Raw genomic sequence first — 23,158 nt, 5'->3', positions numbered from 1 at the left:
GTACTTTTGAAGCGGTGCCGAAGTACTTCTTTTCATCAATATCGGCACCATAAAAAATTGATTAGCATGTTAACACCTCCGACATCGTGACTACGATAAAAAATTTGTCCAAGCGAGCAAATCTGGTTTTTGCGAAATAACTAGCAGCGATTAAAATAATTCCGTCTGGTAAAGAGACCAATAAAATGTGCTGTAATCGGGATTAATGTAAGCTCGACTGCCAGAAGCATCTTCCATCTGGTGTGGACTCGCTAATCAATTACATAATTGTGCCTCACGATTTCCACACCGACTGAAATGATCTGAAGCAAACTGACAGGAAATGCGTAAAAGGAAAAATCGGACAGCGCTCCAGCAATCACTTCGATTTTTACAAAAGCAACAATAGTAGATCGATAAAAAATGTCGATGATTCGAAAGGGGAATGCACCAGAAATGCCTGACATTTTTCATCACTTTCTTCTTTAGGTCAACGGAAAACAACAGTGGACGCGGCCCTCGACCATTAATAACCGCCGTCAGGAAATTTCGAAGTGTGCTTAAGGCCATCCAATATGGGGATATTAAAAAATACCCATCCGGTCATCCCAAGATTCCATATTTGCGTTGGGTAGGGTGGGTACCGCTCACTTAAGAAAGTACAAATGGAAGTTCGTGTTGTGGCAGATCACTATTTTGTGCCGAACCTTCCACCTAACTGTATCATTTCACTTTCACAGACATGGTAAGTACCCATTCGTTTCCAAAGTGCCTAGTGTTGTGCGATCAGTGATAATTTCTGCAAACAATGCACCAGTGATGCCGTCGTTGCATTTTTATTTTATCATCCAAATAAAATGGTGAAGCTTGATTCCGAGAAGACACAACAGGGACCAAGGTCCAAAGAGTATCATTGGTGAAATTGTTTGCATTGGCTTAATTGTTTAGCTTTCCAGCCATTGTGACTTTTAAATAAAACGTTGTCTTCAACAATAACATGCGTATTATATGGACCTATTGTTAAACTGAGGCTTCCGAAAACAAATCTCTTTATTTATTCAGTTTTTATTGAATTGAATCAGTATTCGTGACCGGAGACGTAAATTTGTTAAAACAAAATCAAAACATTTTTAAATTTGTTGTGAAGTCAGAATGAAGCATTAAATGACAAAAAAAATGATATTGAAAGCGAAGATAATAACAATAAATGAAAGTTGGTTTAAAATGAGTTCAAATAATCGATCAATTTAACCACGAACGTCAAGAAAACGTTTTACATTTTTTTATTTCTTAATTATTCAGCATACAATAATAGTTATTTATGCAACGAGGTTCTGTGTAAATTGGACTTTTCTAATTGCCCGAGAGGCCAGATTGAAATACGAGCGTAGCGAAGATTTTAAGGCCTCGAGGGCAATTAGAAAAGTCCAATTTGCACAGAAACGAGTTGCATACAATCTTTTATTGTTTGAAACGACGTCCCCGAAGCTTCCAAATCTATTAAAAATGATTTCGCATTTGCTTTTGACAGTTTTGACAAATTTTTCAAGAAATGTCACTTTGAATGTGTTGTCTATGGCAACGGTTGGTTATCTGCTATTTTTTGCTTTAGAACAGTTAGGAGGCAGTTTACAAAGGAGAAAAATGAGAATTTATGACAGTTGAAAGCAATAAAAATACTAAATAAATTCTTGCTGTTTATATAATAATAATAATAATAATAATAAGTCAAAAAAATAAAAAATATTTTTTTTAGTCACGTTAAGCCATTGGTCCCGGTCTACTGAGTTGGTCATCATGCCCCTCATAGATTTGTAAACCAGTCCTAGACTGTGTAACAACATTTTTTTTTCAAAATTGTATTGTACTTAAAGTATAACGCTAATACCATTAATTTAATGTACTCGTAAGTATTTAACTGCACAGACATTTTCTGTTTTGTTAGTTGAACCGGTTTCAACAAAAGAGAGATATTTGGCCAAAGATGAAACAGTTTTTTGCCAAATATTTAAATTAATTCGCCCGCTGCAATGCGCATTTATCACACTTCTACTAGCGTTAAAAAGCAATAAACTGATCGGGCAACAAAAACAATTCAATAAACGTTTATGTGAACTAATTGTGCATTTTACAACTTTAACATTAAGTGTTGACGTAAAATGGGGCCTGTAAAATTGTCGCGGCAATAAATCGTTTGAAGACATTCTAAAATGCAAAATAAAATTTATTCTTTCAAATTAAGACGTCAACTTGTTTATTTTCTTCATTAATTTGCATAATTGGGAGATTCCAAAAAATCACAAAAAACCAAAAATTGAAAGTGTCTTGAATTGTCTGCTGTGGTTTCCAGTTTCTACCTTCGCGGAGATTAGATTCGGCCCACATAATAATATGAATTTGGTCAAAAATGGTAATTTCCGCTGGCACGAATACGGGCAAAGACATTAATAACATGCTGCTTGTTGCAGTTTGTCGTATCATAATATATCACTAGACGCTCCCAGTGATTATTATTGGCTTAATACTTCCGGAAACACGGTTATTACTGAATCAGATACTAAAGAGTTTGGGAGAGGACACTTTCTCTTTATGTGATCTTATTAAATTAACTATGATATCACGACAGTCGAGAGAAATGGAATCTCAGATATTTTTTACAGAGTGACACATTAGAACGGTTCGTATGACGGATAAGAAATCAATTTCTATTCGACAACACAAAAGCTTGGGAAACTAAATCGTGATGAACGACGTATTTCATTTGCAAATATGTAGTTGCTTATACGAATATGTTTAATGTGTGATAACTATTCAAAATTATTCAGAATGTTAAGTCTACCTGTATTCAAAAGAAATATTCCACCTAATGGATTATAATTTACGTTGAACTTTCCAGAACAAAAAATTTCTTTTCCAAACAACATCTACATTGGTTTCGAATTATGCAGGTCGGCTTGTTTGACATCTTGTGGAGAGAAATTTACACAACAAAACCATTATTCGAATATAAATTAAAATAAATTTGCAAAAAGTGACATATCACATTTCCTCCACCTCCCATTATCTTGGTATACTTTCACCGGCGAGGTGCAAATATTGTGGCCAACCACACGTGAAGAAACATAATAGCCGATTTTAATTTCGCTCGGGATGCATTTCCACCCGTCCTAAAAGAAAGTTGTATCGATTACAACATCCGTCTTGTTGCAGAGATACTTCGTGGTAATTTGTTGCGTGTTGGCGTCGGTCGTGGCCAAGGACACGAAAGTCAGTCTGGAGGACATCGAGAGGGACAACTTGAAATCGTCGAAGACAATACCACAGAAAACACTTGCGGGTTCTCCAACTGATTACGGATTTTTGCCGGTGAAAACAGCGACCGACTATACAAGACAACAACCGAAGTATGTCCAGTACGTGCCACCCCAACAGTACACACCACCCATTCAACAGTACCAAGCGGCCCCTCAACAGTACTACTACCAGCAGCAAGCCCTCAACTTGCAAAATCCCTACCAACAATACGAGAATGTCCAGTACGTCACCGACAACAGCATCGCCCAACAACAGTACTACACCCCTCAGTACGTCTACTTGCAACAGTACTCCGCCCCCAGTACTGCCGTTCAGAGCGTCGTCGACCCCAAAGGAGGGATTCAGTATGTGATGTACGTGCCATCGTACACACCGAAAGCTGAACAGACGCAGAGTTTCCAAAATGTTGTCTACGCCAACGACCAACAGACTTACACCGTTCCGGAGACTCAGTACGTTGCACCCCAACCGCAGACCCCCGCGATCAAATACGTGACGCCCCAAAAGAGTCAAGTTTATACGAAACAAGAGCCGAAGAGTCTGCTCGACTCGTACGTACCGTCGATCTTGCAGGTGCAGTACTACAAACAGCAACAGGCGAGGGCGAATGCGATTCAACAGTCGGTGAAGGATGCGGCTCCTGCTGCGAAGGGGTATAGGCCGGCGCAAACCCAGCATAATAGCGCGGAAAGTATCGTCAATTACACCTATCAAATTCCAAGCACTCACCAGAAGTACAATTGAGTTTGATTATATGTTATCTGTTATGTAAATCGTGATCTTAGTTGTAGGTTTGCTTGTCACTTATTTATATCCACTCGTACTTGTCTCTTCTTCCACTTTGCTACTTTTCCGACTACTCTTCTGTCTTTTTGTAGCGACTGATAGATTTCAATCGGCCAGTTCTCGTTCTCTCGTAATTTATTTTCAACTTTATTCTTCGTCTACGTTTATGTTACAAATTTTGTACAATGTATTTTTACAAAACAAATAAAACAATATTTACAAAACCTTGTTTGTATTCTTCGTCCCGACACTCATTTAGGTAGCTTATCTTTCTTGGTTAAAAGGAAATCTTGAATTTCTTCCAAGGTTTTGCCTTTTGTTTCCGGCACAAAAACTATCACAAATATGAGATTAATCGCACAGCAAGTCGCGAAAGCGTAAAATGGTAAGTACATCCCGTAGGAGTCTCTCATCATCTGGAAAAATTTGGAGACTGTCGCAGCGATAATACAAAAGTACACTTCGGAAACACACGATGCCAGAGCTTTGACTTTTGTCGGGAAAAGCTCGCCTTGCATGAGCAACGGAATGGGTTGCGCCCCCACATTGAAGAGGATCACGTATCCTATAAGTGCCACCACTGGGACAAAATGAAAGGAAGAAGTGTCAATGTCGGTGAAGTCTTTTATGTAGAAGTAGCTTCCTTCGGCGAAAAGGGAGAGTGCTGAGCCCCCTAGAGACAAAATCAGAAGAGGTCTTCGACCTGTCTTGTCTATGGCAGCTGAACACACGACGGTCATAACGCACTGGATGCTCACGTAGATGATGGTGGCGGTCAGTGGAGAGATAAAATCTCCCGCCTCGTTAAAAATCGACAAAGTATAAAAACTAATAGCTGCTACTCCACTCATCTGTTGCGAATTTCTTACTATCGCAACAATCCCCAAACCCCTCTGGTTGTTGCTTCGTTTGAACAAATCCATAAAACTTCCGCTCGTGTCGTTTTGACTCCTCACAGCTTGTTGCAACCTCATCAGTTCATCGTCGACGTCGTTCCTCCCTTTGAACTTCTTCAGAGCAGCTCGTGCCCCTTCGTAATCATTCTTCAGGAGCAAAAAGTACGGACTTTCGGGCATCCAACTGAAAGTCAGCAAGAGCAAAATAGGAAACACCGAGCAAATGGCAGCAGTCATGGTGATGCTCAAATACGAGCCAATCACATTGATCAGCAGCATGCCGAAGATCCAGGTGACGGAGATGCAAGCTGCTAGCAGTCCCCTGATACTAGCGTCGGCGATTTCGGCGATGTACAAAGGTATGACAGTGAAAGCTATCCCGTCGGATATGCCGACCAGAAATCGAGCGGCACCTAGTGTGAAGGCAGACTTGGCGAACGCGATCATCAGCCACCCCACGAAGTAAGGAACTGCTGTCAACAAGATGCACTTCTTGCGGCCGATGATATCGACCAACAAGGCACCAATAAAACACGACGGGATGGGCGAGATCAGTTCCATTATGACAATCCAAGAGCCTTCGTCTTCAGTTATGTGGAATGAAGTCGAATTTCCCGATGTATACTGGGGGAGGGATGGGGATGGCCAAGCATAGTGCAAGCCGCCTGTTACGATCGTCAGCAAAGCTAAAAGGGGCGGTTCAGATCGGGGGTTGTTAAAATAGAAGCGAGACTCACCGGTGAATGTGGTTAAATACTGGTAGGAGCGACTCGAGGTATTCATGTTTGTTGTGGGGCGATTCCTTCCACAACTGAATTAAATTCCAAGTTAGCGGTAGTTATTACGTTAAAATTGTTGTTTCTTAAATCCGGTGAGTCTTGAACAAATACCTACGTCTTCTTTGTGTCTAAAAATAGAGTCACAATAAAATTTACGCGTTTGGGTGAGTAGCCTAGTACAGATATGGAAAAGCTTCTACGTATGTCGCACTTTGAGATCAAATATTTTTTTGTTCGACACTGTTAGAGTTTGAGAATTTTCTCCTGTCTGAACGGATTTTGAGAAATGTCACAACTTGTCAAAACGAAGCGTCAAGCTAATTTTAAAGATTTTAAGCGATTTGGAGCCTTTAAGGGGCTCTTCGAACAAAAAAACGTTGTATTCAACTCGTTCGTGGGGAAATTGGGCTCTTTATGGCATTCGGGGCCTTAAAACGCGAGTGAAACGAGCGTTTTAAAGTGGCCCACTCATGCCATAAAGAACCCAATTTACACACAAACTCGTTAAATAAACTACTATTTAAGCGACGAATAACAACGGCATTAAATTTGATAAAGGGGAACTGTATTGAAAATCGTAAAAAAGTAATAATGTATTATCTGGTTCATTAATAATTTAACGTAGTTTCGATCCGACTGTACACAAAAATTTGCAGACATACGAGTAAATAATAATACATTCATATTTGCTGAGAAATACCTATACAAAGAAATCAAAAACAACGTTTCTCTTTTGTAATAAAAAACTTGCAAGACTAAACTATCTCTTGTCTATAAAAGAAATCCTTTCATTACAACCTTTTTGACAGGAAGTAATCGTTATCATTTCGTATTGTTCTTATTGCAAAAAAAACGGGAACTGTCAGAATAAAATTGGCATATTTTTACAATTTTTTCACAGTGTGAAACCTCCTTACGAGAGATAGGTTAGAATTATGGTCAAAATTCAATGACATTTTTAAAAATTATTTGACAGGTATTGTTAAGAAGAGATATTTTCATATTTGATGGCGGAAACAAAAGACTGAGAAATGTCACAAATTTGTATTGTCAGTGTCAAATTTGTCAAAGACGTTCGTGATTTCAACAGAAATGCAGCAAATGGGCAATAAGAAAGCTATTCATCGTCGAACTAGAGAAATAATTTGTAATACGTTTGATTATATGAGAATAACTTTTTCTCCCTACCGGTTAGAAATGTAGGCTGTGGATACCTCATTTGAGGTGAGAAAATTCAACTTTCTCGCTAAGGTAAGAAAGTTAATCATGAAATGTTTATGGTAAAACTGTACCAAAATACAAATGTCAAAAGTGTCAAAAGTGAAATAAGTTATTGATAAATGAAAGCCAATTCAATGAAGTAAGTTGGTAGGTCAATGATATAATCTGGAAAATAAACAGATAAGCTAGGTAGGTAGATTACTTTACCCTGTTTATATCAAATTTTCGAACAAACCTCAAATCTTCAAATGCGATGACAAGTTAATTAAACAAATAACACAGCCTACTATTCAATTCTCAAAATTTTCGTTTTAATCACGAATATAACCATCTTTTTTGACTTTTTTCAACAAAGTTGTGCCGGTAGGGAAAAAAATTGTATTCAAACCTTGTTAAGAAAGTGTCCTTGCAGACCTTAGGCACTTTTAAACCTCGTCTACGACTCGGTTTATAATCATTGCCTGCGGTATGCAAGAAACCACTTTCTTACCTTGGTTTGAAATATACTATTCCTTTTGAAGCACTGACAAAAATTGGTCTCCTTAGAATTTGTTTTTTCAATCTATTTAGCGAAAATTTAAATTTACCTAGACATTCCTTTTTACGGCGTTCATGAGAAATTTAACACTGACAGTACATTTTTGTGACATTTCTCAGCCTTTTGTTTCCGCCACGAAATATAAAAATACCTCTAGACAATTAGTTTTCATTTCCCGTTTTTTTTTTTTTGCAACCAACTGTTACTCTACTGTATACTGTTTTAAATATATGTACTATCGCGGCCAAAATACTTTGGTCGTCACTTTTTGACACTTCAAATGTAAATCAAGTATTAATGTCAATATACATGACTATTCAATTCACCTGTTATTTTTCAAATATTAACCAATAAAAGAGCAGACATGTACTTTCGTAGCCTAGCAACAGAAAATTCCAGCGAATATTCCACTCGTGAAAATATAACTGACTATTCCACTAGTGGTCGAGGTGAATATTTTAAACAAACCTTGATTATTATTTTTATTCAAAGAAATTATTACTTTCTTACGAAGTTAACTGAACAATGAAATCATGTGTAACGCAGATTTGCGAACTAGCTTTGAAAATTTTTATTTTAATCATTGATTTGGTTCATTGAATAGTCTGTTGAATACAACTCGTAGTCAAAGATAGTAGAATATTTTTCCGATGGTATCACTTATGGTCATTACGCTTTTGAACACCATTCGTGCTACGCACTCATGGTGTTCATAAAGCGAATGACCATTCGTGATACCACCACAAAAATATTCGACAATCTTTGACTACTCGTGGTATTATAATTGACAATTTCAAATTATTCTTGTCAAAAATATGACACCTTCAGTTTTTGATAAATATAGAATCGTCTTACTTTCTTCTGAAGGTTGTCTAAACCGCGACCACGTTGATCTTTTGCTTTTGAACCCTGCCTCTGCAGCTGGGATTTACCCCATCCGAATGACACTGATAGATTAAAATAATTTTGACAGTAGTAAAAAATAAGGTTAAACATCCTAAAGTTTGCTTTACAATTGAATGTCATTTATGTCACATTGACGACCAAAGTATTTTGACCGCGATAGTACTATCAGCGTCGGTGTTATCACATCAAGACCCCCTTTACGCAACTACTTTTATTTAGGTTTTGCTAAGAAACATTGAAACATTGAGACAAAATGACAACGACGATTTTTATTCATCCAAGGTTTTATCATAAATTTGATGAACAATCAGTTTATTTCCCAACTTTTGGCGCTTTTGGTTTAACCTGACAGCTTAATTTGTTTGTTCTTTTTTCCGGTGACAATTCTGGATCTCCTCCAAAGTTTTTCCTTTCGTTTCAGGTACAAACAGTACAACAAATACCAAATTAACTACACAACAAAGTGAGAACGCATAGAATGGTAAATACATCCCGAAGCTATCCCGCACCACTTGAAAAAACTTCGACACAATTGCCGCGACAACGCAACAGTAAACTTCGCAAAGACACGACGCTAGAGCTTTGACACTTGTAGGAAAAAGCTCTCCTAGCATCAGAAGCGGTATAGGTTGGGCCCCCACATTGAAAACAATTACGTATCCTAGGAGCGCCACCACTGGTACGAAATTAAAAGAACTGGTGTCAACACTGGTAAAGTCTTTGATATAAAAGTATGTTCCTTCGAGGGAGAGAGCTATCGCTGATCCGACTAAAGAAGCGATGAGAAGAGGTCTTCGACCAGTTCTGTCTATAGCGATTGAACACGTCACGGCCATGACACACTGGATGCTGACATAGACTGTGGTAGAGGTCAGCGGGGACATGAAATCTCCGGCTTCTTGGAAAATCGAAATTGTGTAGAAAATCGTAGCGGCGAGACCACTCATCTGTTGGGCGTTCCTCAACACCACGATCACCCCTAAACCTTTCAGATTACTTCTTTTCCTAAACAAATCGAAGAAGTTTCTTCTAGTTTCACGTTGGATTTTGACAGCTTGTTGCAGTCGCGACAATTCGCCCTCAACGTCACTTCGTCCTTTGAATTTCTTGAGCGCTGAAAGCGCCCCCTCGGCGTCATCCTTCATGATTAAAAAGTAGGGGCTCTCGGGCATCCAAACGAATGTTACTAGAAATAGGAGAGGGACAATCGAAGATGTCACAGCTGTTGCGGTGATGCTTAAATACGATCCCATCACATTGATGAGTAGCATTCCCAAAATCCAAACTGCCGAAATGCTCGAGCCCAGAAAACCCCGAATTTGGGGATCGGCAATTTCGCCTATGTAGACAGGTACGACTGTGAAGATGACGCCGTCGGCTAGCCCGGCAATAACTCTCGCGGCTCCTAGTGTTAATGCGGAAGAGGCAAAAGCTATCATTAGCCATGACACGAAATATGGAATAGCTGTTGCTGTTGCTTTTTTTCGGCCGATGGTGTCGACAATCGCGGCACCGAAGAAACACGCCGGGATCGGTGCTATTAGTTCCATCACAACAATCCAGGAGCCTTCATCGCTCGTTATTTGGAAAGAGCTTGAATTGCTGGTTAATTGTGGAAGTGAAGGTGACGGCCACGCATAATGCATGCCAGCTGTTACCATGGACAACAATGCTACAGAATCGGGTTTCTTTGATTAATGAGTGGCAGGATTCAATGAGAAACACACCTGTGGCTGTCGACAAGTACTGGTAGAGACGGTTCGAGCTGTTCATCTTCGTTTCTGTGTGATTTTTCACGACATAACAAAGTTTTTGGTTAATTCTCATTATCAACACTTGTCCTTTGTTGTAGTATCGTGTATCTTTTAAATCTTCTTATTGTTAAATAAATATTGTACAAATAAATTCATTTTCCAAAGTAGTCTAGGATTTGGTGACGACAAATACATTCACAAAAAAAAAACTTTCGGGATTTATTTTTTATTGGTGTAATAATTATAAAAGAAAGTATAATAAAAAAGGAAATGTAGAAAAACTGGGTCTGTTGACGGATTTTTTTTACAAATCAGCACGTTTATAACCATTGCACACCGACAAAATCGAGCTGAAGCTGAAAAAAAATATAACTAAAGTTCAATTCATAACCGGGACATTATATTTTCAACAATGCTTTTAGTTCTTCATTTTTACGTATCCAGGGGTGGAGTCTAAAACCCGTTTGCCCTATTGACACAATGTATTTCTTTTAGAAAATGCAAAAACATATTTCATGTTAATAAAAAACAGTCTGAATAAATACTCACAGGTGATTCAAAATAGTGCCATAAAGCCTAACCTCACAATAAATAAATATTTTACTCTATTTTAACAATAATTTCGGTGCCATCCTTGGTCACCACAACGTTGTGTTTTAACCGCTTGTGGAAATTAAGTGCAGATTCTTGTTTAAACCGTTGCCCACAAAAAATGCACATGTGTGGTCTGACTGGCTGGTGGACGGCGTTATGTTTGTAAAGTGAAGAGTACTCGGTAAATCGCTTCCCGCAACCCTCCACGTTACACACATACGGTTTCTCTCCAGAATGTATCCTCAAGTGGTTCTTATAGTTAGTTGATGACGTGAATGCTTTTCCACAGTTGGGGTAGTTGCAGCTGTATGGTCTTTCTCCAGTGTGGGATCTTATGTGTACTTTTCTGATATTGGACGTCGTGAAGGACTTGCCGCAGCCCTCGATTGGACATTCAAACGGTTTTTCACCTAAAATTTCACCATAAATGACATGAGTATGTGCGCAAGTGTCATTTAAATGCGTGGCAGCACTGCAGATTTGACTTTTGAAGTCACAGCACACTCAGATATTAAAGTTGGCCACTAATTTACTACAGCAACAATTATGATTACACAATATTTTAATAAAAACTGAAATATGGTCGTACCAGTGTGAATTCTAATATGTTTTTGTAAATCACCGGAAGTTTTGAATTGTTTTATGCACAGAGAACACCCATAAGGCTTTTCTCCAGTGTGGGTCCTGATATGAGCTTTTAATGAATAATTTGTAGAAAATCTCTTCTCACACCCATCTATAGCACACTGATAAGGTTTACAGTCAGTATGACTTCTCATATGTACCTTAAATTTAAAAAAATAAATAAAACCATGAAACTCTCATCCAGTTGAAGTACCGTAAGATGGTATGAAGTAGCATAAACCTTTTCACATCCTTCATAGTTGCATTGGAATCTTTTAACTTTTTTAGGTGGTTCTTCTTTAGGTGTGTCATTTTTAATTTTATACAGTGTGATTATGGCCTGTGAACCATCATCTAGTTCCAATAACTGATAATTTATGTCTGTTTGAAAATAAAAACATGAACAAAGAAAAATTTCACTGGAAGCCTGATTTACCTGCATTGTCAACAGATTCCTCTTCATTTGATAGCTGTGAGGCATCTGTGCTTTCCTGTTCTTCTGAAGAACCAATCAACAATGATGTCTGAATATCATCAAAATTTTCGTCTAAAATTACACTTTATCACAATCTAGCTTATTTTTTGTATGATTCCAACCTGTTGTCATAAAAATTCTGCCATCCTCTAATGTTATAAGTTTAACATCTGTTTCATTGTAAGAGACTGATTCGTCAATACTGTCTTGGGTATTGTCCACTTGGACTTGAAGCGCTTCTTCTTTAACACTTTCGTCATTGCTGTTGTCAAAAGTTAAATAAAAAATCTGCTTATTGTTTATGCTGTTGTCTTCTGGCACTGAGGGCAAGTTCAATATATCTGAAATGCCAACAAAGTTTTCTTCCTCGCTCTTGATTGTAAAATACTGGTAAGTCGGTTCTTCTTCTGTATCATCTAAAAATAATCGATGGTTTTTGTGTTTTTAGTTTGAAAATAATGAAATCATGTTGGGAAATTACCCATAATGAACTTGAAGAACTGAGGCCTCCATTTGTTGCTTATTTACACCAATTAATACTAGTGCGCATGTGCAAACATGCAAAGAGGACAGACCCGGACTTGGGAGTCTTGGGACAATTTGTAAAAAGGCAACCGATTCTTATCTATTAATATGTTATTGTTTGTAATTGGGACGAAGCATACAACACCAATAGCTTTAAAAAACTTATTTCGCAATTCATTAAACTCATAACTAATCGAACAACGAAACAATTAATATCCTTTGAAAGTCTCTTGGACCTTTGTAACATGCATCAAGGTCCCGTACTACTCTTGATAATTTTACTATGACACTGACAACCATTTGACAACAGTTTTACTTGTTATATGTTAAAATTCTACTCATGGCGTTGGGAAAAATTTTCAATAACCGAATTACTCATTTTTTGTCGCACACAGCACAATCTTTTTCATCATTGCAAAATTATGGCCCTCCAGTTTTAAAAAATTTCCCTATAAATTCACGTATTTGTAGAAATTACGCTTCTTGCGATGATGGTGATTCCAAACAGGGCGACACCGCGAAAACCAAAGAGCAACAAGTTCAAATCTTTCGCCACGGATATGCCGAAGAAGTCGAAGGTGCTGTTAACCATCAGATTTTAGACGAGCTGAACGCGAGCATGATCTACCTTTCGATGTTCTGTTATTACGGTAGAACTGACATAGCTCTGCCGGGTTGTCAGATGTTCTTCAGGAGGATGTACGACGAAGAACAAGAACATGCAATGGAATTTATCAACTATCAGCTCATGAGGGGTGGACAAGTGCATCTCTTTCCTCTCACGATTCCAGAAGATACGAACTGGACGGATATCACTGTGGCTCTGGGAGTGGCCCTCGAATTGGAAAAAAGAGTTAAAGAGGTGAGTGAGTATGAATTAGTATGTAAGTTTTGGATAAATCTGGTTTTCCGCAGAAACTGGAAGGACTGGCCAAAATTGCTGAAAAGCACAAAGACGCGCAGCTTCTCGATTTGGTAACTTCCAAATTTATGGCGGAACAAGTTAGTGAAGTTAAAGCTGATATTTTGGAAACTCTCATCAACTTATTTTTGTATGTTGTAGAACAAATCGATTTGTGAGATGGGACGTCTTTTGACCAATGCGAAAAGACTAGTTGATACCGGTGGGGTCGGTAGACATCTCTTTGATAGAGAACTGATGAAACACGTTTCTACATCCTTCCCAGAGGTTAAAATCCCATTTTACATTTAACGAAATAAAATCACATTTAATTGAATAATTGACCAATTTTATTTATCAATCACATGTTAAATCACGTCATCAGAAATGTCATTGTGCTGTTAGTACAACTATAAGCTGTATAATCATTGTATACGTAAATATTTGTTCCCTAAGAACAAGCAAGTCTAGAACTATCTACAAAACACGTTACATAATATTTTTACGTCTTGATTAATTGATCCATCGTGTTTCTCCTTGTCTTTTATGTGTCATTCGTTAATATTACATCAGTTAAACTAAAAACTAAAATATTAATGTCGAATAAATACTGAATTGATACATAACATGTCGGTAAAAAAGGGAATTCTCTCCCTTTTATATACAAATTATTACTCTTGCGCCTCCGCCAAAGTTTGGTCAAACATGTACACCCCAAGACCCTCGCCGACGCGTTTCAGATTTGTGACGTGATCCGCGATCTCTTTGATAGCGTCGACTTGCTCTTGGAGGTAGTGAGTCTCCAAAAAGTCACACAGATTGACGTCCATGTGACCTGAAGCTGTGCTGTGTAGTACAAGAAGACTCTGTAAACTCAGATTTAGACACAGTTTGTCTATCATTTGTTACAATTTACCTCGTTGACCTTCTTCTCAAGCTCCAGAGCGGCGCACATTCCTTCTTGAGCAGTGCCCCAATCTTGCTTCTCAGGCGCGCCAACGTCCGTCAGGATGATGTGACCTCCTCTCTTGTTGATGTACTCCATCAACTTCTCAGCGTGACCGCGTTCTTCATCTGAACAAGCCTTAAAGTATTTGTGGAGTCCTGGGAGGGCGACATCGTCCTTTTGAAAATGATACGCCTGAAAAAAAAGTTTCAATTGGCGCGCCTTTTAAATTATCAGTGGCCTTGGTGGTGTAATGGTTATTTATAGTGGTTGCGCAAGGGTAAACAAAATTTCAGTTTGGAAATGTACCAGATTTTTTTTGTGCACGTTTGTGTTGTCTTTTGTGTTGTGAAAACATGTTAATACGAAACTACGCAATATTTTCATAAATCAATAAATTTCGTTCAAGACGCATGATGACCAATTTGGTGGTAGTAGCAGACAATTTTTCTTACCAAAGACAGATAAGTGTAAAAAGCGTTCAACTCGACATTGATTTGCTTATTTATCGCATCTTCGCAGTCTTTGTGGAAATTTTGGCGAATTTGAGATTGATGAGCCATTTTCTTGATAACTAGGCAACCACTTATACACGCACTTCACGCCCGACAGTTGGCGTTGGTTTCTTATCCTTGCGCAACACATGTCGGGGACAAGATTTGACATGCGTCGCGTATCACACAAATGTCAAGAAATTCGTAAAAATGGTGATATTGAGGTTGTGGACAATATTTTTTGTTTTTTTGAAACTAGTATGCACGAGTGATGGGGCCACACATTGGGTCGTCACCGAAAAAGGGATGATCCAGTCGCACGTGAGTCTTCGAAAGTTGTTCCCCACATTGTAGGTTATGTGTCATCTTTTGTTTTCTTATTTTTTTCGAGAATTATTTGTGTATCGCCTAAAATAGAGTAGACGAGCAACAAGAAAACGAAATTTACATTTATTCCACCATTTTACAACCACATATTTACATAAAGATAAGTCCTATTGATAATTACGCCTGAATTACAAATTCAAATGTCAGAATTTGGACGCAACATTGTTGCATTGTTTATTACATAATTCATACGGACAAAAAGTGATTTCATAATTTATTGACAGTTTTTCATGTCACGTGCTTTTCTTTGTCCGTTTTTATTGGACCCTGTTCATATGATATACAGGTGACCCAAACATTTTCCAGGTTCAAAGCGGTGACATCACATACCGCGACACTAACAGATGGTTCAAATTACGACACTCACAAACAAGTTATAAGTAAGAACAAAAAAACATTTTAATTCAAAAATTATTATCTAAATCACAACATGAATTCTATTAAAACCTAACCAAATCACTTAATACTCATATTTCTGCTGTTATATTTTAATGGGGTGACTTGTCTGCCCTTTGACCAGCCAATCTTTGACTGCTGCTAGCATTATGACTCGCAACAATTTGAATCCGTATCGAAATTTATGTGTCGACCTTGGGTGCATTTCCAGGTGGGTTCGCCTCTGGATCTGCGTCGACCCTACGACTTGATCTCCCTCCTGGACCAAGAGAAACGCTGGGACGAGGTCCAGACGGTGTTGCAGAATCTGATGAGCAGCAAGTTCACGATCGAGAAGAAATGGGAGAACCTGCAGGGCAATCCTGGAATGGAGTCAAAGATGGCCCTCAACAACACGGACTGTTTGATGAACGGTCAATTGTTGAGCACCTTCAACGTATACACGATCGCGACCAACGGGAGCGAGAGGGTCAAAGTGGACTTGACCGTTGATAAGGAAGATGTCGCGGTCTACCAAGTACCGGATTGCAGTCAGTACAGCAAGATAGAGTTCAGCATGCCGGACTACGAGCATTTTCCGTCGCTGCACAGCGAGGATAATGTGAGTTTGGTGCCGGAGGATTCTCTCGAGAAGCTGATGCCGGTGGCGTCGGTCAGTCAGTTCGGACACGAGATACACAAGGAGCTGGTCAAGAATAGCAGTTCGTGGGTGCATTACAATCTGGGGGCTTTATACTGGAGGATCAAGGGGGACGGCCCCAAAGCGGTCGAATGCAGCAGGAGGGCTTTGCACTACGTTTCGCAAATGTACAGAGACATACCTCTGCACAATTTGGCGGGGATTCTGCTCAAAGCGGGACGTTCGAAAGAGGCCACTTTGATGCTGCGCACCGCGATAGAACACGCACCTAAACAGGCCCTACACTATCTAGCTCTGGGCAATGTTTATTTCGCCACGGGCGACTACAACAACTCGCTAGTGTTCTACGACAAGTTTCTAGAGCTAGAGCCCGAACACAGCGAGGTCAACGCTATCAAACAGGCGACTCTGTGTTTCTCCAAGCTCGAAACTCATTTGATTGACTTCCAGGAGTGAGTATGTTTCCAGATCGGTATCAGTTTTGATCAGCGATTTTTAAGGAACGTTTTGGGGTATCTGCAAGGTATCCTGTCGGACCTGCACAATTTTCACAGTTTGCAACAGCAGTGGTTGAGACTGAGCGAGCGACTGATGTGGGAGCACTCGTCGTACGACGAGGAGTTGGGCAACTTTCAAGAGGAAGCTCTCGAGTCGGTCTTCGGCAAGAAGAGTCAGCGTTGTGTGAAGAAGTCCGCAACGATTTCGTGTGATCTAGTCGACGGTCCGATCGCCGACTTTGACACTATGAATTTGCAAAATCTCTTCCAATATGTGGAGTCGGAAACGCAAAAGATTAACGAGCGGATGGCCAAAACGAATCGTATGAATACAATCGAGGACAAGAATAGAATTGGAGAAGAGAGCGGTCCACAGTCTTATCCGAAGTTTCCCACGACGATGTCCACATCGGGGGAGAAGTATTTCGATGTTGCCGGTTGGCCACAAGAGGAGGAGTGCAAGAAGTGGAATTTGCCGATCCACGAGAAGGAGGATTTGAAGCTGCCAATTTTTTTGCCCCCGGAAAACAAAGGATACGAGTAATTATTGATCCAAGAGGGTTGGGGGTTTGATAAGGTGGATTCATTTTAGCATAAATAAGATTCTGTCGGACTCGATAGGGTTACCGAATGGGTCGGAACATAAATTGCCTTGGTACCCTCCCGTGTGCGATGATTCTAGCGCGTTCGGAGAAAAACACGTCCAACAGTCGGAGAGACATGTCCTGAATAATGAAATTAAAAGTAACCAATTTCTCAGAAATCATTTTATCAAATATGTCAATAACGGCAAAGCCGACGAGGCGGAGATCGGGCAGAGGATCATAACTGCAATGGAAAAGGTTTGCGGCTGCACTTGTGACTTCTTTGTATATTTTTTGGCGTTTGAATTTTTTTCAAAAATGTGTCTAGTGCTGAAGCATGATTTTATTTGGTGCAAATTAATTCGTGATATTTTAGAAAAGCGCCCCGAACTGGGTGTTGTCCACGCTGGCCAGTTTGTACTGGCGAATACGAGGCAACACCAGGAAGACCCTCGACTGTCTGGATTTGGCGCTGAAGACGGCGCCGAAGGACCAGACGGACGTGATCCTAGTGTCGATTAGCTCCGTGGTGCACCAGTTAGGTTTGGTGAACCAAGCAATGAAGTACGCGAATTTGGCGTTCAAGCTGAATTACGTGGAACCAAGTACAAATTTTCTACTGGCCCTTTTGCATTACGACAGTAACCCGCTGATGGCGCTGTACTACGTGAAGAACGTGTTGCGCGTCGATTCGGAATATTACGACGGACAAGCCGAGTTGTTGCTCAAAATTTGGGGTTGTCGGATCAAAATGGGCACTTACAATAACGTGAAAAAGCCGGCAGAGAAGATGCCCCAGGAGATTTGCTCCGAAAAAGAATCGTTCAAAGGACAAGGTATGATTTGTTCAGCAAATGGCGATGATTGTAAAACAGCTTCTATCCAATGTTTCCATACCAAAAGCCTTGAAGGTGACTATTACTAATCCGTTGTGGTTTGTGTTTAGTTTTTTGTTTTTTTTTTTTGGTTGATTGTGTAGATGGTGTTGTACTTAAACATCCTTTTGTCAAATTTAACAGCGGAGTTAAACAATCATTAATGTCTACTATCATTGCTGCTGAAGGTTCCGGTGATATCGAACCAGATCAGTCTCAGTTAGAGAGGATCACTGACAGTCCCCATCCGATCCACATGAAGATACTTTTGGGCGACGATCAAGTCGCTCCAGGACCGACCCCGGAGTTCTACGGTAAGATCCCAATTAAGACTGGTTCCGGTTGTAAGCGCCGCGATTTCAGTGGGTTTCAGTGATGACTCGGCGTCCGAAACAGTACTTCACGTCTACGACAAGTCCGGTACTTACCCTCTATCGTCTCACGCGTGTAAAGAGATAATAGAGGCGGATTGGGTTCACTTTACGTCGATGTGGCAATCAATCGCTGCCAGGAACATAGAGTGAGGACAGTTTTGTCTGCACAAGCAGAGATAATAAGCCGTGTTGGGGTTTCAGTGTCGGACCGTATTTAAAACACTTGCCTAAAAACTGGAAGAAGCGCAATATAAAGCCGTACTGTAGCGACGCCAGCGTGCACCCTGGCGACACTCTTTTGAACCACTTGACTAGTAAATTGTTACGTAGCAAATTTCCCAACTCCCCGGACAAGAGTCTAGCAGAGTGGTTGGGCATCATGGCCGGAGACAACAGAGCTTCGGTGGAAGAGCTGGGGGCCAAGATCGGGCTGGCCCTGCAGGAGAACACGACGTCTTGGCTTTTGGCGACTGCTGCCGCCCTCTACTGGCGCGTGCTCGGCAACGCCGAAGAAGCGATAGTGTGTCTGCGTCTGGCTCTCAATCACGTTCCAGGCAGCATGAAAGACGTACCTCTTATCAGTTTAGCCAACGTTTTGCAGAGGTTTGAATTTTCGGCGGTTTTCGCAGTTCACTGGACGGATTTTTCAGGTTTGGGTTCAACGGTGACGCTTTAGAGGTGGCCTACTTGGCGCTGAAAAGCAACCCGAACTTCGTGGTTAATCACTTTAATGTTGGTAACATATTAACGTCTATGGGGGACCTGGAAGAAGCCATATCGTTCCATCGATCGGCTCTCGCTCTGGACTCGAACTTTGAACCGGCAAGAAATCGATTGCAGGCGATCCTGTGTACGTTGCTGTTCGACGAGGCCGGAACCTTGAGAAATATACCTGAAAATTGATTCTATAATGAACAAATAAAGATACTATTTTTGCATGCCGTGTAAGATGTTTGTGTACCGACTGTCAAAAATATAGATTGATTGTATTTTAGTTACTTCAAGATGTAGGTGTCTAGGCCTTTCGTTCGTTCAACGAATACTGATTACTTTGACTCAATGATAAGTGTGATGGAAATTCGTCAAGTGATATTTTTTTTCAATCCTTCAACTGATCTTAAACTTAGTTGTACTTAATCTCTATTTGCCAAAGATATGGAATTGACTTGTGTTCATTACGTTAGAAATAGCTTTTTTGTTGTTTTACAGACATTCCATATTATAATTTAATACTGTGACTTAACGTGAGAATTTTATTAATTTTCAAGTCATTGTTGACTCGTAATGCGTGTAAAAATACTTGTGTGTTGTTCTTTTGAATTTCACATTTTATTTTCTCCTATCGTTCCAGACAAGGTTGTTAATTATTGTTTAATTTAAGTAAATATTGAAAAGCATTACGACAGTTTCATTTCTTTCGTCCTTTTTTGATGCTGCTAGTTTTACTTTGTTTAGGAACGTGAGATTCGCGCGGAACTATAATCCTGTAAAATACTAATTGCAGGAATCAAGCTGTATATCCTACACCAGCCAGTTAATAATAAAGTAGGTAGGTTCCCGTGGAATTCCAGTGAAAATTCTCCACGTGTCGTATGCGACTCATCAAAAATGGATTATAATTACATAGAATGTACAGTAAATCAGCGTTTATCAAGCGGGTGTACGTTGACTCCTTAGGGGCGGAAGTCCGTGAAGTGTTTGCCGAGAACGTGGTAAATTGATAAAAGGATATTTTTTTTTGATGAAAGAAAACAATGTTGTATGAATAACATTGGTTGAAATAAAAGAAATATTTATTAACGATTTTTTTAAATTATACCGTGTGAGCAACAAGTACTGATTGAGTTGGCAATAAATTCTGGTGATTTTTGGTGACTTTTATGTCATGTTCCAACGAGAAAACCATTTTATTAATAAAAGATTACAAAAACCAAGACTTTTAAATTTGAAATGTATACCAGCTGTCAATACTGTCAATAAAACAAACCGAAATAGGTACAATTCACAGTCTTGAAAATTTTATGTAAAATTTTTTTTTGCCAACTGAATCAGTTATTGTTGCTCACCCTGTAGTTATTACATGTCAACATTAAATTACCACGTGACGTAACATTTTTGGGTATAAACAAGGCGGTCTTTTTTTGACATTTTACTTGACACCTCGACAGGCAGTATTGTGATTTGTCATAATTGAATTGCACTAATATAATTAAGTAGGTACCTAATTAGTAATTATCTACTGAATTGACGAATATTTAAAAATGAAACGTCATATGACAGGACCTAACGCCAATGAAAGAAAAAATATCTTGGCCTGCTGCGTGATTGAAACAATCATGAACGTTATAAGGTTTTCTATTTTTTTTTTTTTTTTGTCTAATAACATCAGCCTTTACGTTTACGGTTAAACTGTTCGAAAAAACGTTGAGGTAATCTTATATTTTTTCTTACTTCCATATTTTTGGGGTTCAAAGAAGTCAGTTTAACAATTGAAGCATGAGGATATAGCAAACAGATTTTTATTATATCAACGTGTCGAAGAAATAAGTACATTAATTTTAACTGGTAATAGAACTCGTTTATAGAAACAATATTTTATTCACAATCGGTTAGCAAAGTTCAGTTGGTTGCAAAAAAACCGGAACTGTCAGAATAAAATTGACACATTTTTATAATCTCATAGTGTGAAACTTTCTTACGAGAGATGGGTTAGAATTAACGGCAAAATTCAATGACATTTAAAAAAATTATTTGATAGGTATTGTCAAGTAGACAATTAATTGACAAATGGACAAAACCAAATTTACATTAGGAAAATTATCGTTTCCGGTTTTTTTTGCAACCAACTGCAGGTACAGCTTTTCGAACCTCTTAAAAGTTGGAAAGTGAGCGTACGATTCAACTGGTCAGTAATGGGTCTAAGTTTTAATATTATGCCGAAATTGGTTTTTATTTATTTTTTATTGTTATAATGTTGCTTGTTTTATTAAATGATTGATTGTGAATAAACTAGTAAGTATACAAACCTCAGCGAAAGTACCATTCCTGTGTCTCGAGAACTAGTTCACTTCAAGGGCAAGCCTCTCGGTAAAGTATTCTCTCGACAGGTATGGAATACTTTCCGCCTCGGTATGTAATATACAATATACCTACTATAAATATATTTTTTCGTAAACCTTGAAGTTATTCAATTAAATTTATTGAAAGATTTGACACAAATTTCATTACCCACCTATGGGGAAGAAAAAACAAATGCAATAAAACTTTCACTTGTTTTTTGCTAACTTATGCACAGCGGCTAACTGCTACGCCCGTTATTGTGAAAGGATGGAAGAGAAAAAAGAGAATCATATGGTAGATAACTAGATATTAAATGAAAACAGTTTTAATAATAAATAACTGAAACTGACTTTCATGAATCTCCCATACCTTAGAGCTTAGATAATGACAAAATGTCTCCTAAAATTAGTGTATTAATCCGTAAAAATTCTCACGAAGTAATCAGAGTAATCACTAATCATCACACGAAATGTTGAAAGGGACCGCCGTTATTGTCAATAAAATAATGAAGGGGCCGACGAAATGATTCTTCAACTCTTTCCAACGTACCTACCTCTGTTGCTGCGAATTGTTGTGGCTGTGGCATCATTTTCCACCCGCTGTCTTAAAATTTCAATTGTATCAATTGGGATCGAATATACCAAGGTCTTCATGTACCCCCACAAGAAGTCGCACGGAAATTCTCTGGGCTCGAAGAACACTCCCCCACCCTTCACCATACGCCAACACAACATCTGTGTATTCACTATGTGAAAATAAACGCGCCATTTTCACAAAATTTTAGCTTAAATCACAAAATCAACACGTAAACACCTGCCTTGTGTAGTCGGATAAAACTAACTAACAATGTAATCCTGCTGTCTCTACCTCGACCCCGGAGCGAAAAAACACAATGTTTTGCGCTGATTTTACAAAAACTATTATTTCACGCTCACTGTCGTTGGGTCAACTAACTAGAAAATAGCAGTGGCGGCTCGTAAGTAAAGAAATAAAAAGTTTTTTTTTTAACGTGTTCAACTTTTTATTGGAGATATTGAATTAGTTGATTTATTTATTTTATGTCAATACAAATTTATCGTATGCAAAGGTTGCAGTAATCGAACTTATCAGCGGAAAGTTTCATATTATTCATTCTCCTTTCTTAAGGCTGTATGACACGATGCTAAATTTTGTAGAAAATTTGTTAAAAAATGAGAGAGGACCAATGAACGATCAGGATCTGACAAAGACAGACTATGATCCTGATCGTTCATTGGTCCTGATCGAGGGTCTTTCTCATTTTCTAACAAATTTTCTACAAAATTTAGCATCGTGTCAAACAAGCTTTAGTTCATGGCTATCGCGATTCAAAGACTTTTTGATCATACGATATTTGAACGATGAGAAAACAGACATGATCCTGATTTATGGCGAATGTAATAAAAATGGTTCTGCCGTTTCGCGTTTATGCAGACAATAAACTTTTTTCCAAAAACTTCGTTTCTTCAGAATATCATTTAACCAAGCGAATGATGTTTATGTCAAAATTAACGAAAGTGATGTTTTATGTTTTTTAAATCAAAAAACAAATATCCACGAATCCGGGTCGTCTCCGGATCGGCTCCGAGTCGGT

General features: G+C 38.9%; 7 protein-coding genes and 1 long non-coding RNA gene across 12 annotated transcripts; 4 read left to right on the top strand and 4 right to left on the bottom strand.

Annotated features, from left to right (window-relative positions):
• The first annotated feature begins 568 nt into the window (after positions 1 to 568).
• On the top strand, positions 569 to 4,304 carry LOC138134282 (uncharacterized). Its single transcript, XM_069052468.1, has 2 exons — positions 569 to 724; positions 3,190 to 4,304. Exons 1-2 carry the CDS (start codon positions 722 to 724, stop codon positions 4,036 to 4,038), a joined length of 852 nt encoding a protein of 283 aa, XP_068908569.1. The 5' UTR covers positions 569 to 721; the 3' UTR covers positions 4,039 to 4,304.
• Positions 4,204 to 8,504, bottom strand: LOC138134280 (facilitated trehalose transporter Tret1-like). Its single transcript, XM_069052466.1, has 3 exons — positions 8,370 to 8,504; positions 5,714 to 5,883; positions 4,204 to 5,662 (listed from the first exon to the last, which is right to left on the bottom strand). The coding sequence occupies exons 2-3, from the start codon at positions 5,757 to 5,759 to the stop codon at positions 4,332 to 4,334; spliced, it is 1,377 nt and encodes a 458-aa protein (XP_068908567.1). The 5' UTR covers positions 5,760 to 5,883; positions 8,370 to 8,504; the 3' UTR covers positions 4,204 to 4,331.
• A 146-nt stretch (positions 8,505 to 8,650) lies between these two features.
• LOC138134288 (uncharacterized) lies at positions 8,651 to 11,186 on the top strand. Its single transcript, XR_011160707.1, has 2 exons — positions 8,651 to 8,780; positions 8,842 to 11,186. It is a non-coding gene; the product is annotated as an uncharacterized lncRNA (long non-coding RNA).
• Positions 8,675 to 10,262, bottom strand: LOC138134279 (facilitated trehalose transporter Tret1-like). Its single transcript, XM_069052465.1, has 2 exons — positions 10,148 to 10,262; positions 8,675 to 10,092 (listed from the first exon to the last, which is right to left on the bottom strand). The coding sequence occupies exons 1-2, from the start codon at positions 10,245 to 10,247 to the stop codon at positions 8,774 to 8,776; spliced, it is 1,419 nt and encodes a 472-aa protein (XP_068908566.1). The 5' UTR covers positions 10,248 to 10,262; the 3' UTR covers positions 8,675 to 8,773.
• On the bottom strand, positions 10,385 to 12,489 carry LOC138134281 (zinc finger protein 143-like). The gene is made up of 6 exons (XM_069052467.1): positions 12,349 to 12,489; positions 11,990 to 12,283; positions 11,829 to 11,939; positions 11,607 to 11,773; positions 11,358 to 11,553; positions 10,385 to 11,178 (listed from the first exon to the last, which is right to left on the bottom strand). The coding sequence occupies exons 1-6, from the start codon at positions 12,350 to 12,352 to the stop codon at positions 10,775 to 10,777; spliced, it is 1,176 nt and encodes a 391-aa protein (XP_068908568.1). The 5' UTR covers positions 12,353 to 12,489; the 3' UTR covers positions 10,385 to 10,774.
• A 73-nt stretch (positions 12,490 to 12,562) lies between these two features.
• LOC138134283 (soma ferritin-like) lies at positions 12,563 to 13,633 on the top strand. Its single transcript, XM_069052469.1, has 3 exons — positions 12,563 to 13,254; positions 13,308 to 13,394; positions 13,456 to 13,633. Exons 1-3 carry the CDS (start codon positions 12,733 to 12,735, stop codon positions 13,603 to 13,605), a joined length of 759 nt encoding a protein of 252 aa, XP_068908570.1. The 5' UTR covers positions 12,563 to 12,732; the 3' UTR covers positions 13,606 to 13,633.
• Fer3HCH (Ferritin 3 heavy chain homologue) lies at positions 13,621 to 14,830 on the bottom strand. Its single transcript, XM_069052470.1, has 3 exons — positions 14,695 to 14,830; positions 14,210 to 14,434; positions 13,621 to 14,159 (listed from the first exon to the last, which is right to left on the bottom strand). The coding sequence occupies exons 1-3, from the start codon at positions 14,800 to 14,802 to the stop codon at positions 13,965 to 13,967; spliced, it is 528 nt and encodes a 175-aa protein (XP_068908571.1). The 5' UTR covers positions 14,803 to 14,830; the 3' UTR covers positions 13,621 to 13,964.
• Positions 14,831 to 14,913: 83 nt separating this feature from the next.
• On the top strand, positions 14,914 to 19,883 carry LOC138134277 (tetratricopeptide repeat protein 17). 5 transcript variants are annotated; one of them, XM_069052462.1, is made up of 10 exons: positions 14,914 to 15,054; positions 15,427 to 15,500; positions 15,728 to 16,608; positions 16,657 to 17,193; positions 17,246 to 17,495; positions 17,614 to 18,148; positions 18,217 to 18,426; positions 18,476 to 18,632; positions 18,688 to 19,089; positions 19,137 to 19,883. In XM_069052462.1, the coding sequence occupies exons 3-10, from the start codon at positions 15,827 to 15,829 to the stop codon at positions 19,387 to 19,389; spliced, it is 3,126 nt and encodes a 1,041-aa protein (XP_068908563.1). In that variant the 5' UTR covers positions 14,914 to 15,054; positions 15,427 to 15,500; positions 15,728 to 15,826; the 3' UTR covers positions 19,390 to 19,883. The 5 variants fall into 5 exon arrangements, with proteins under 5 accessions (XP_068908563.1, XP_068908561.1, XP_068908562.1 ...); XM_069052460.1 differs by lacking the exon at positions 15,427 to 15,500 and having other exon boundaries at positions 14,922 to 15,054; positions 19,137 to 19,430; positions 19,482 to 19,883; XM_069052461.1 differs by lacking the exon at positions 15,427 to 15,500 and having other exon boundaries at positions 14,922 to 15,054; positions 17,614 to 18,073; positions 18,301 to 18,426.
• The last annotated feature ends 3,275 nt before the right edge of the window (positions 19,884 to 23,158 follow it).

Source organism: Tenebrio molitor, chromosome 6 (assembly GCF_963966145.1).
Source record: "Tenebrio molitor chromosome 6, icTenMoli1.1, whole genome shotgun sequence".
Taxonomy (NCBI): Eukaryota; Metazoa; Arthropoda; class Insecta; order Coleoptera; family Tenebrionidae; genus Tenebrio; species Tenebrio molitor.
The sequence above is the reverse complement of the archived record's forward strand: the minus strand, read 5'-3'. Positions and strand labels throughout refer to the sequence as shown.

What these genes read in the sequence shown, in the direction of transcription:
- LOC138134281 (XM_069052467.1), bottom strand. An exon ending in GGAATCTGTTGACAATGCAG is followed by an intron (nt 11,774 to 11,828) that starts GTAAATCAGGCT and finishes ATTTTCAAACAG; the next exon opens with ACATAAATTATCAGTTATTG. An exon ending in CTACTTCATACCATCTTACG is followed by an intron (nt 11,554 to 11,606) that starts GTACTTCAACTG and finishes TTTAAATTTAAG; the next exon opens with GTACATATGAGAAGTCATAC.
- Fer3HCH (XM_069052470.1), bottom strand. Translation starts at nt 14,802, where the DNA reads ATGGCTCATCAATCTCAAATTCGCCAAAATTTCCACAAAGACTGCGAA. An exon ending in TTTACACTTATCTGTCTTTG is followed by an intron (nt 14,435 to 14,694) that starts GTAAGAAAAATT and finishes CTTTTTTTTCAG; the next exon opens with GCGTATCATTTTCAAAAGGA. An exon ending in TTGAGAAGAAGGTCAACGAG is followed by an intron (nt 14,160 to 14,209) that starts GTAAATTGTAAC and finishes CTGAGTTTACAG; the next exon opens with AGTCTTCTTGTACTACACAG.
- LOC138134277 (XM_069052460.1), top strand. Translation starts at nt 14,944, where the DNA reads ATGGTGATATTGAGGTTGTGGACAATATTTTTTGTTTTTTTGAAACTA. An exon ending in AAGGGATGATCCAGTCGCAC is followed by an intron (nt 15,055 to 15,727) that starts GTGAGTCTTCGA and finishes GTGCATTTCCAG; the next exon opens with GTGGGTTCGCCTCTGGATCT. An exon ending in ATCGCTGCCAGGAACATAGA is followed by an intron (nt 18,633 to 18,687) that starts GTGAGGACAGTT and finishes TTGGGGTTTCAG; the next exon opens with TGTCGGACCGTATTTAAAAC.
- LOC138134280 (XM_069052466.1), bottom strand. Translation starts at nt 5,759, where the DNA reads ATGAATACCTCGAGTCGCTCCTACCAGTATTTAACCACATTCACCG. An exon ending in GTATTTAACCACATTCACCG is followed by an intron (nt 5,663 to 5,713) that starts GTGAGTCTCGCT and finishes CGCCCCTTTTAG; the next exon opens with CTTTGCTGACGATCGTAACA.
- LOC138134279 (XM_069052465.1), bottom strand. Translation starts at nt 10,247, where the DNA reads ATGAGAATTAACCAAAAACTTTGTTATGTCGTGAAAAATCACACAGAA. An exon ending in GTACTTGTCGACAGCCACAG is followed by an intron (nt 10,093 to 10,147) that starts GTGTGTTTCTCA and finishes CCGATTCTGTAG; the next exon opens with CATTGTTGTCCATGGTAACA.
- LOC138134283 (XM_069052469.1), top strand. Translation starts at nt 12,733, where the DNA reads ATGGCGTTGGGAAAAATTTTCAATAACCGAATTACTCATTTTTTGTCG. An exon ending in TGGAAAAAAGAGTTAAAGAG is followed by an intron (nt 13,255 to 13,307) that starts GTGAGTGAGTAT and finishes GGTTTTCCGCAG; the next exon opens with AAACTGGAAGGACTGGCCAA. An exon ending in CCAAATTTATGGCGGAACAA is followed by an intron (nt 13,395 to 13,455) that starts GTTAGTGAAGTT and finishes TGTATGTTGTAG; the next exon opens with AACAAATCGATTTGTGAGAT.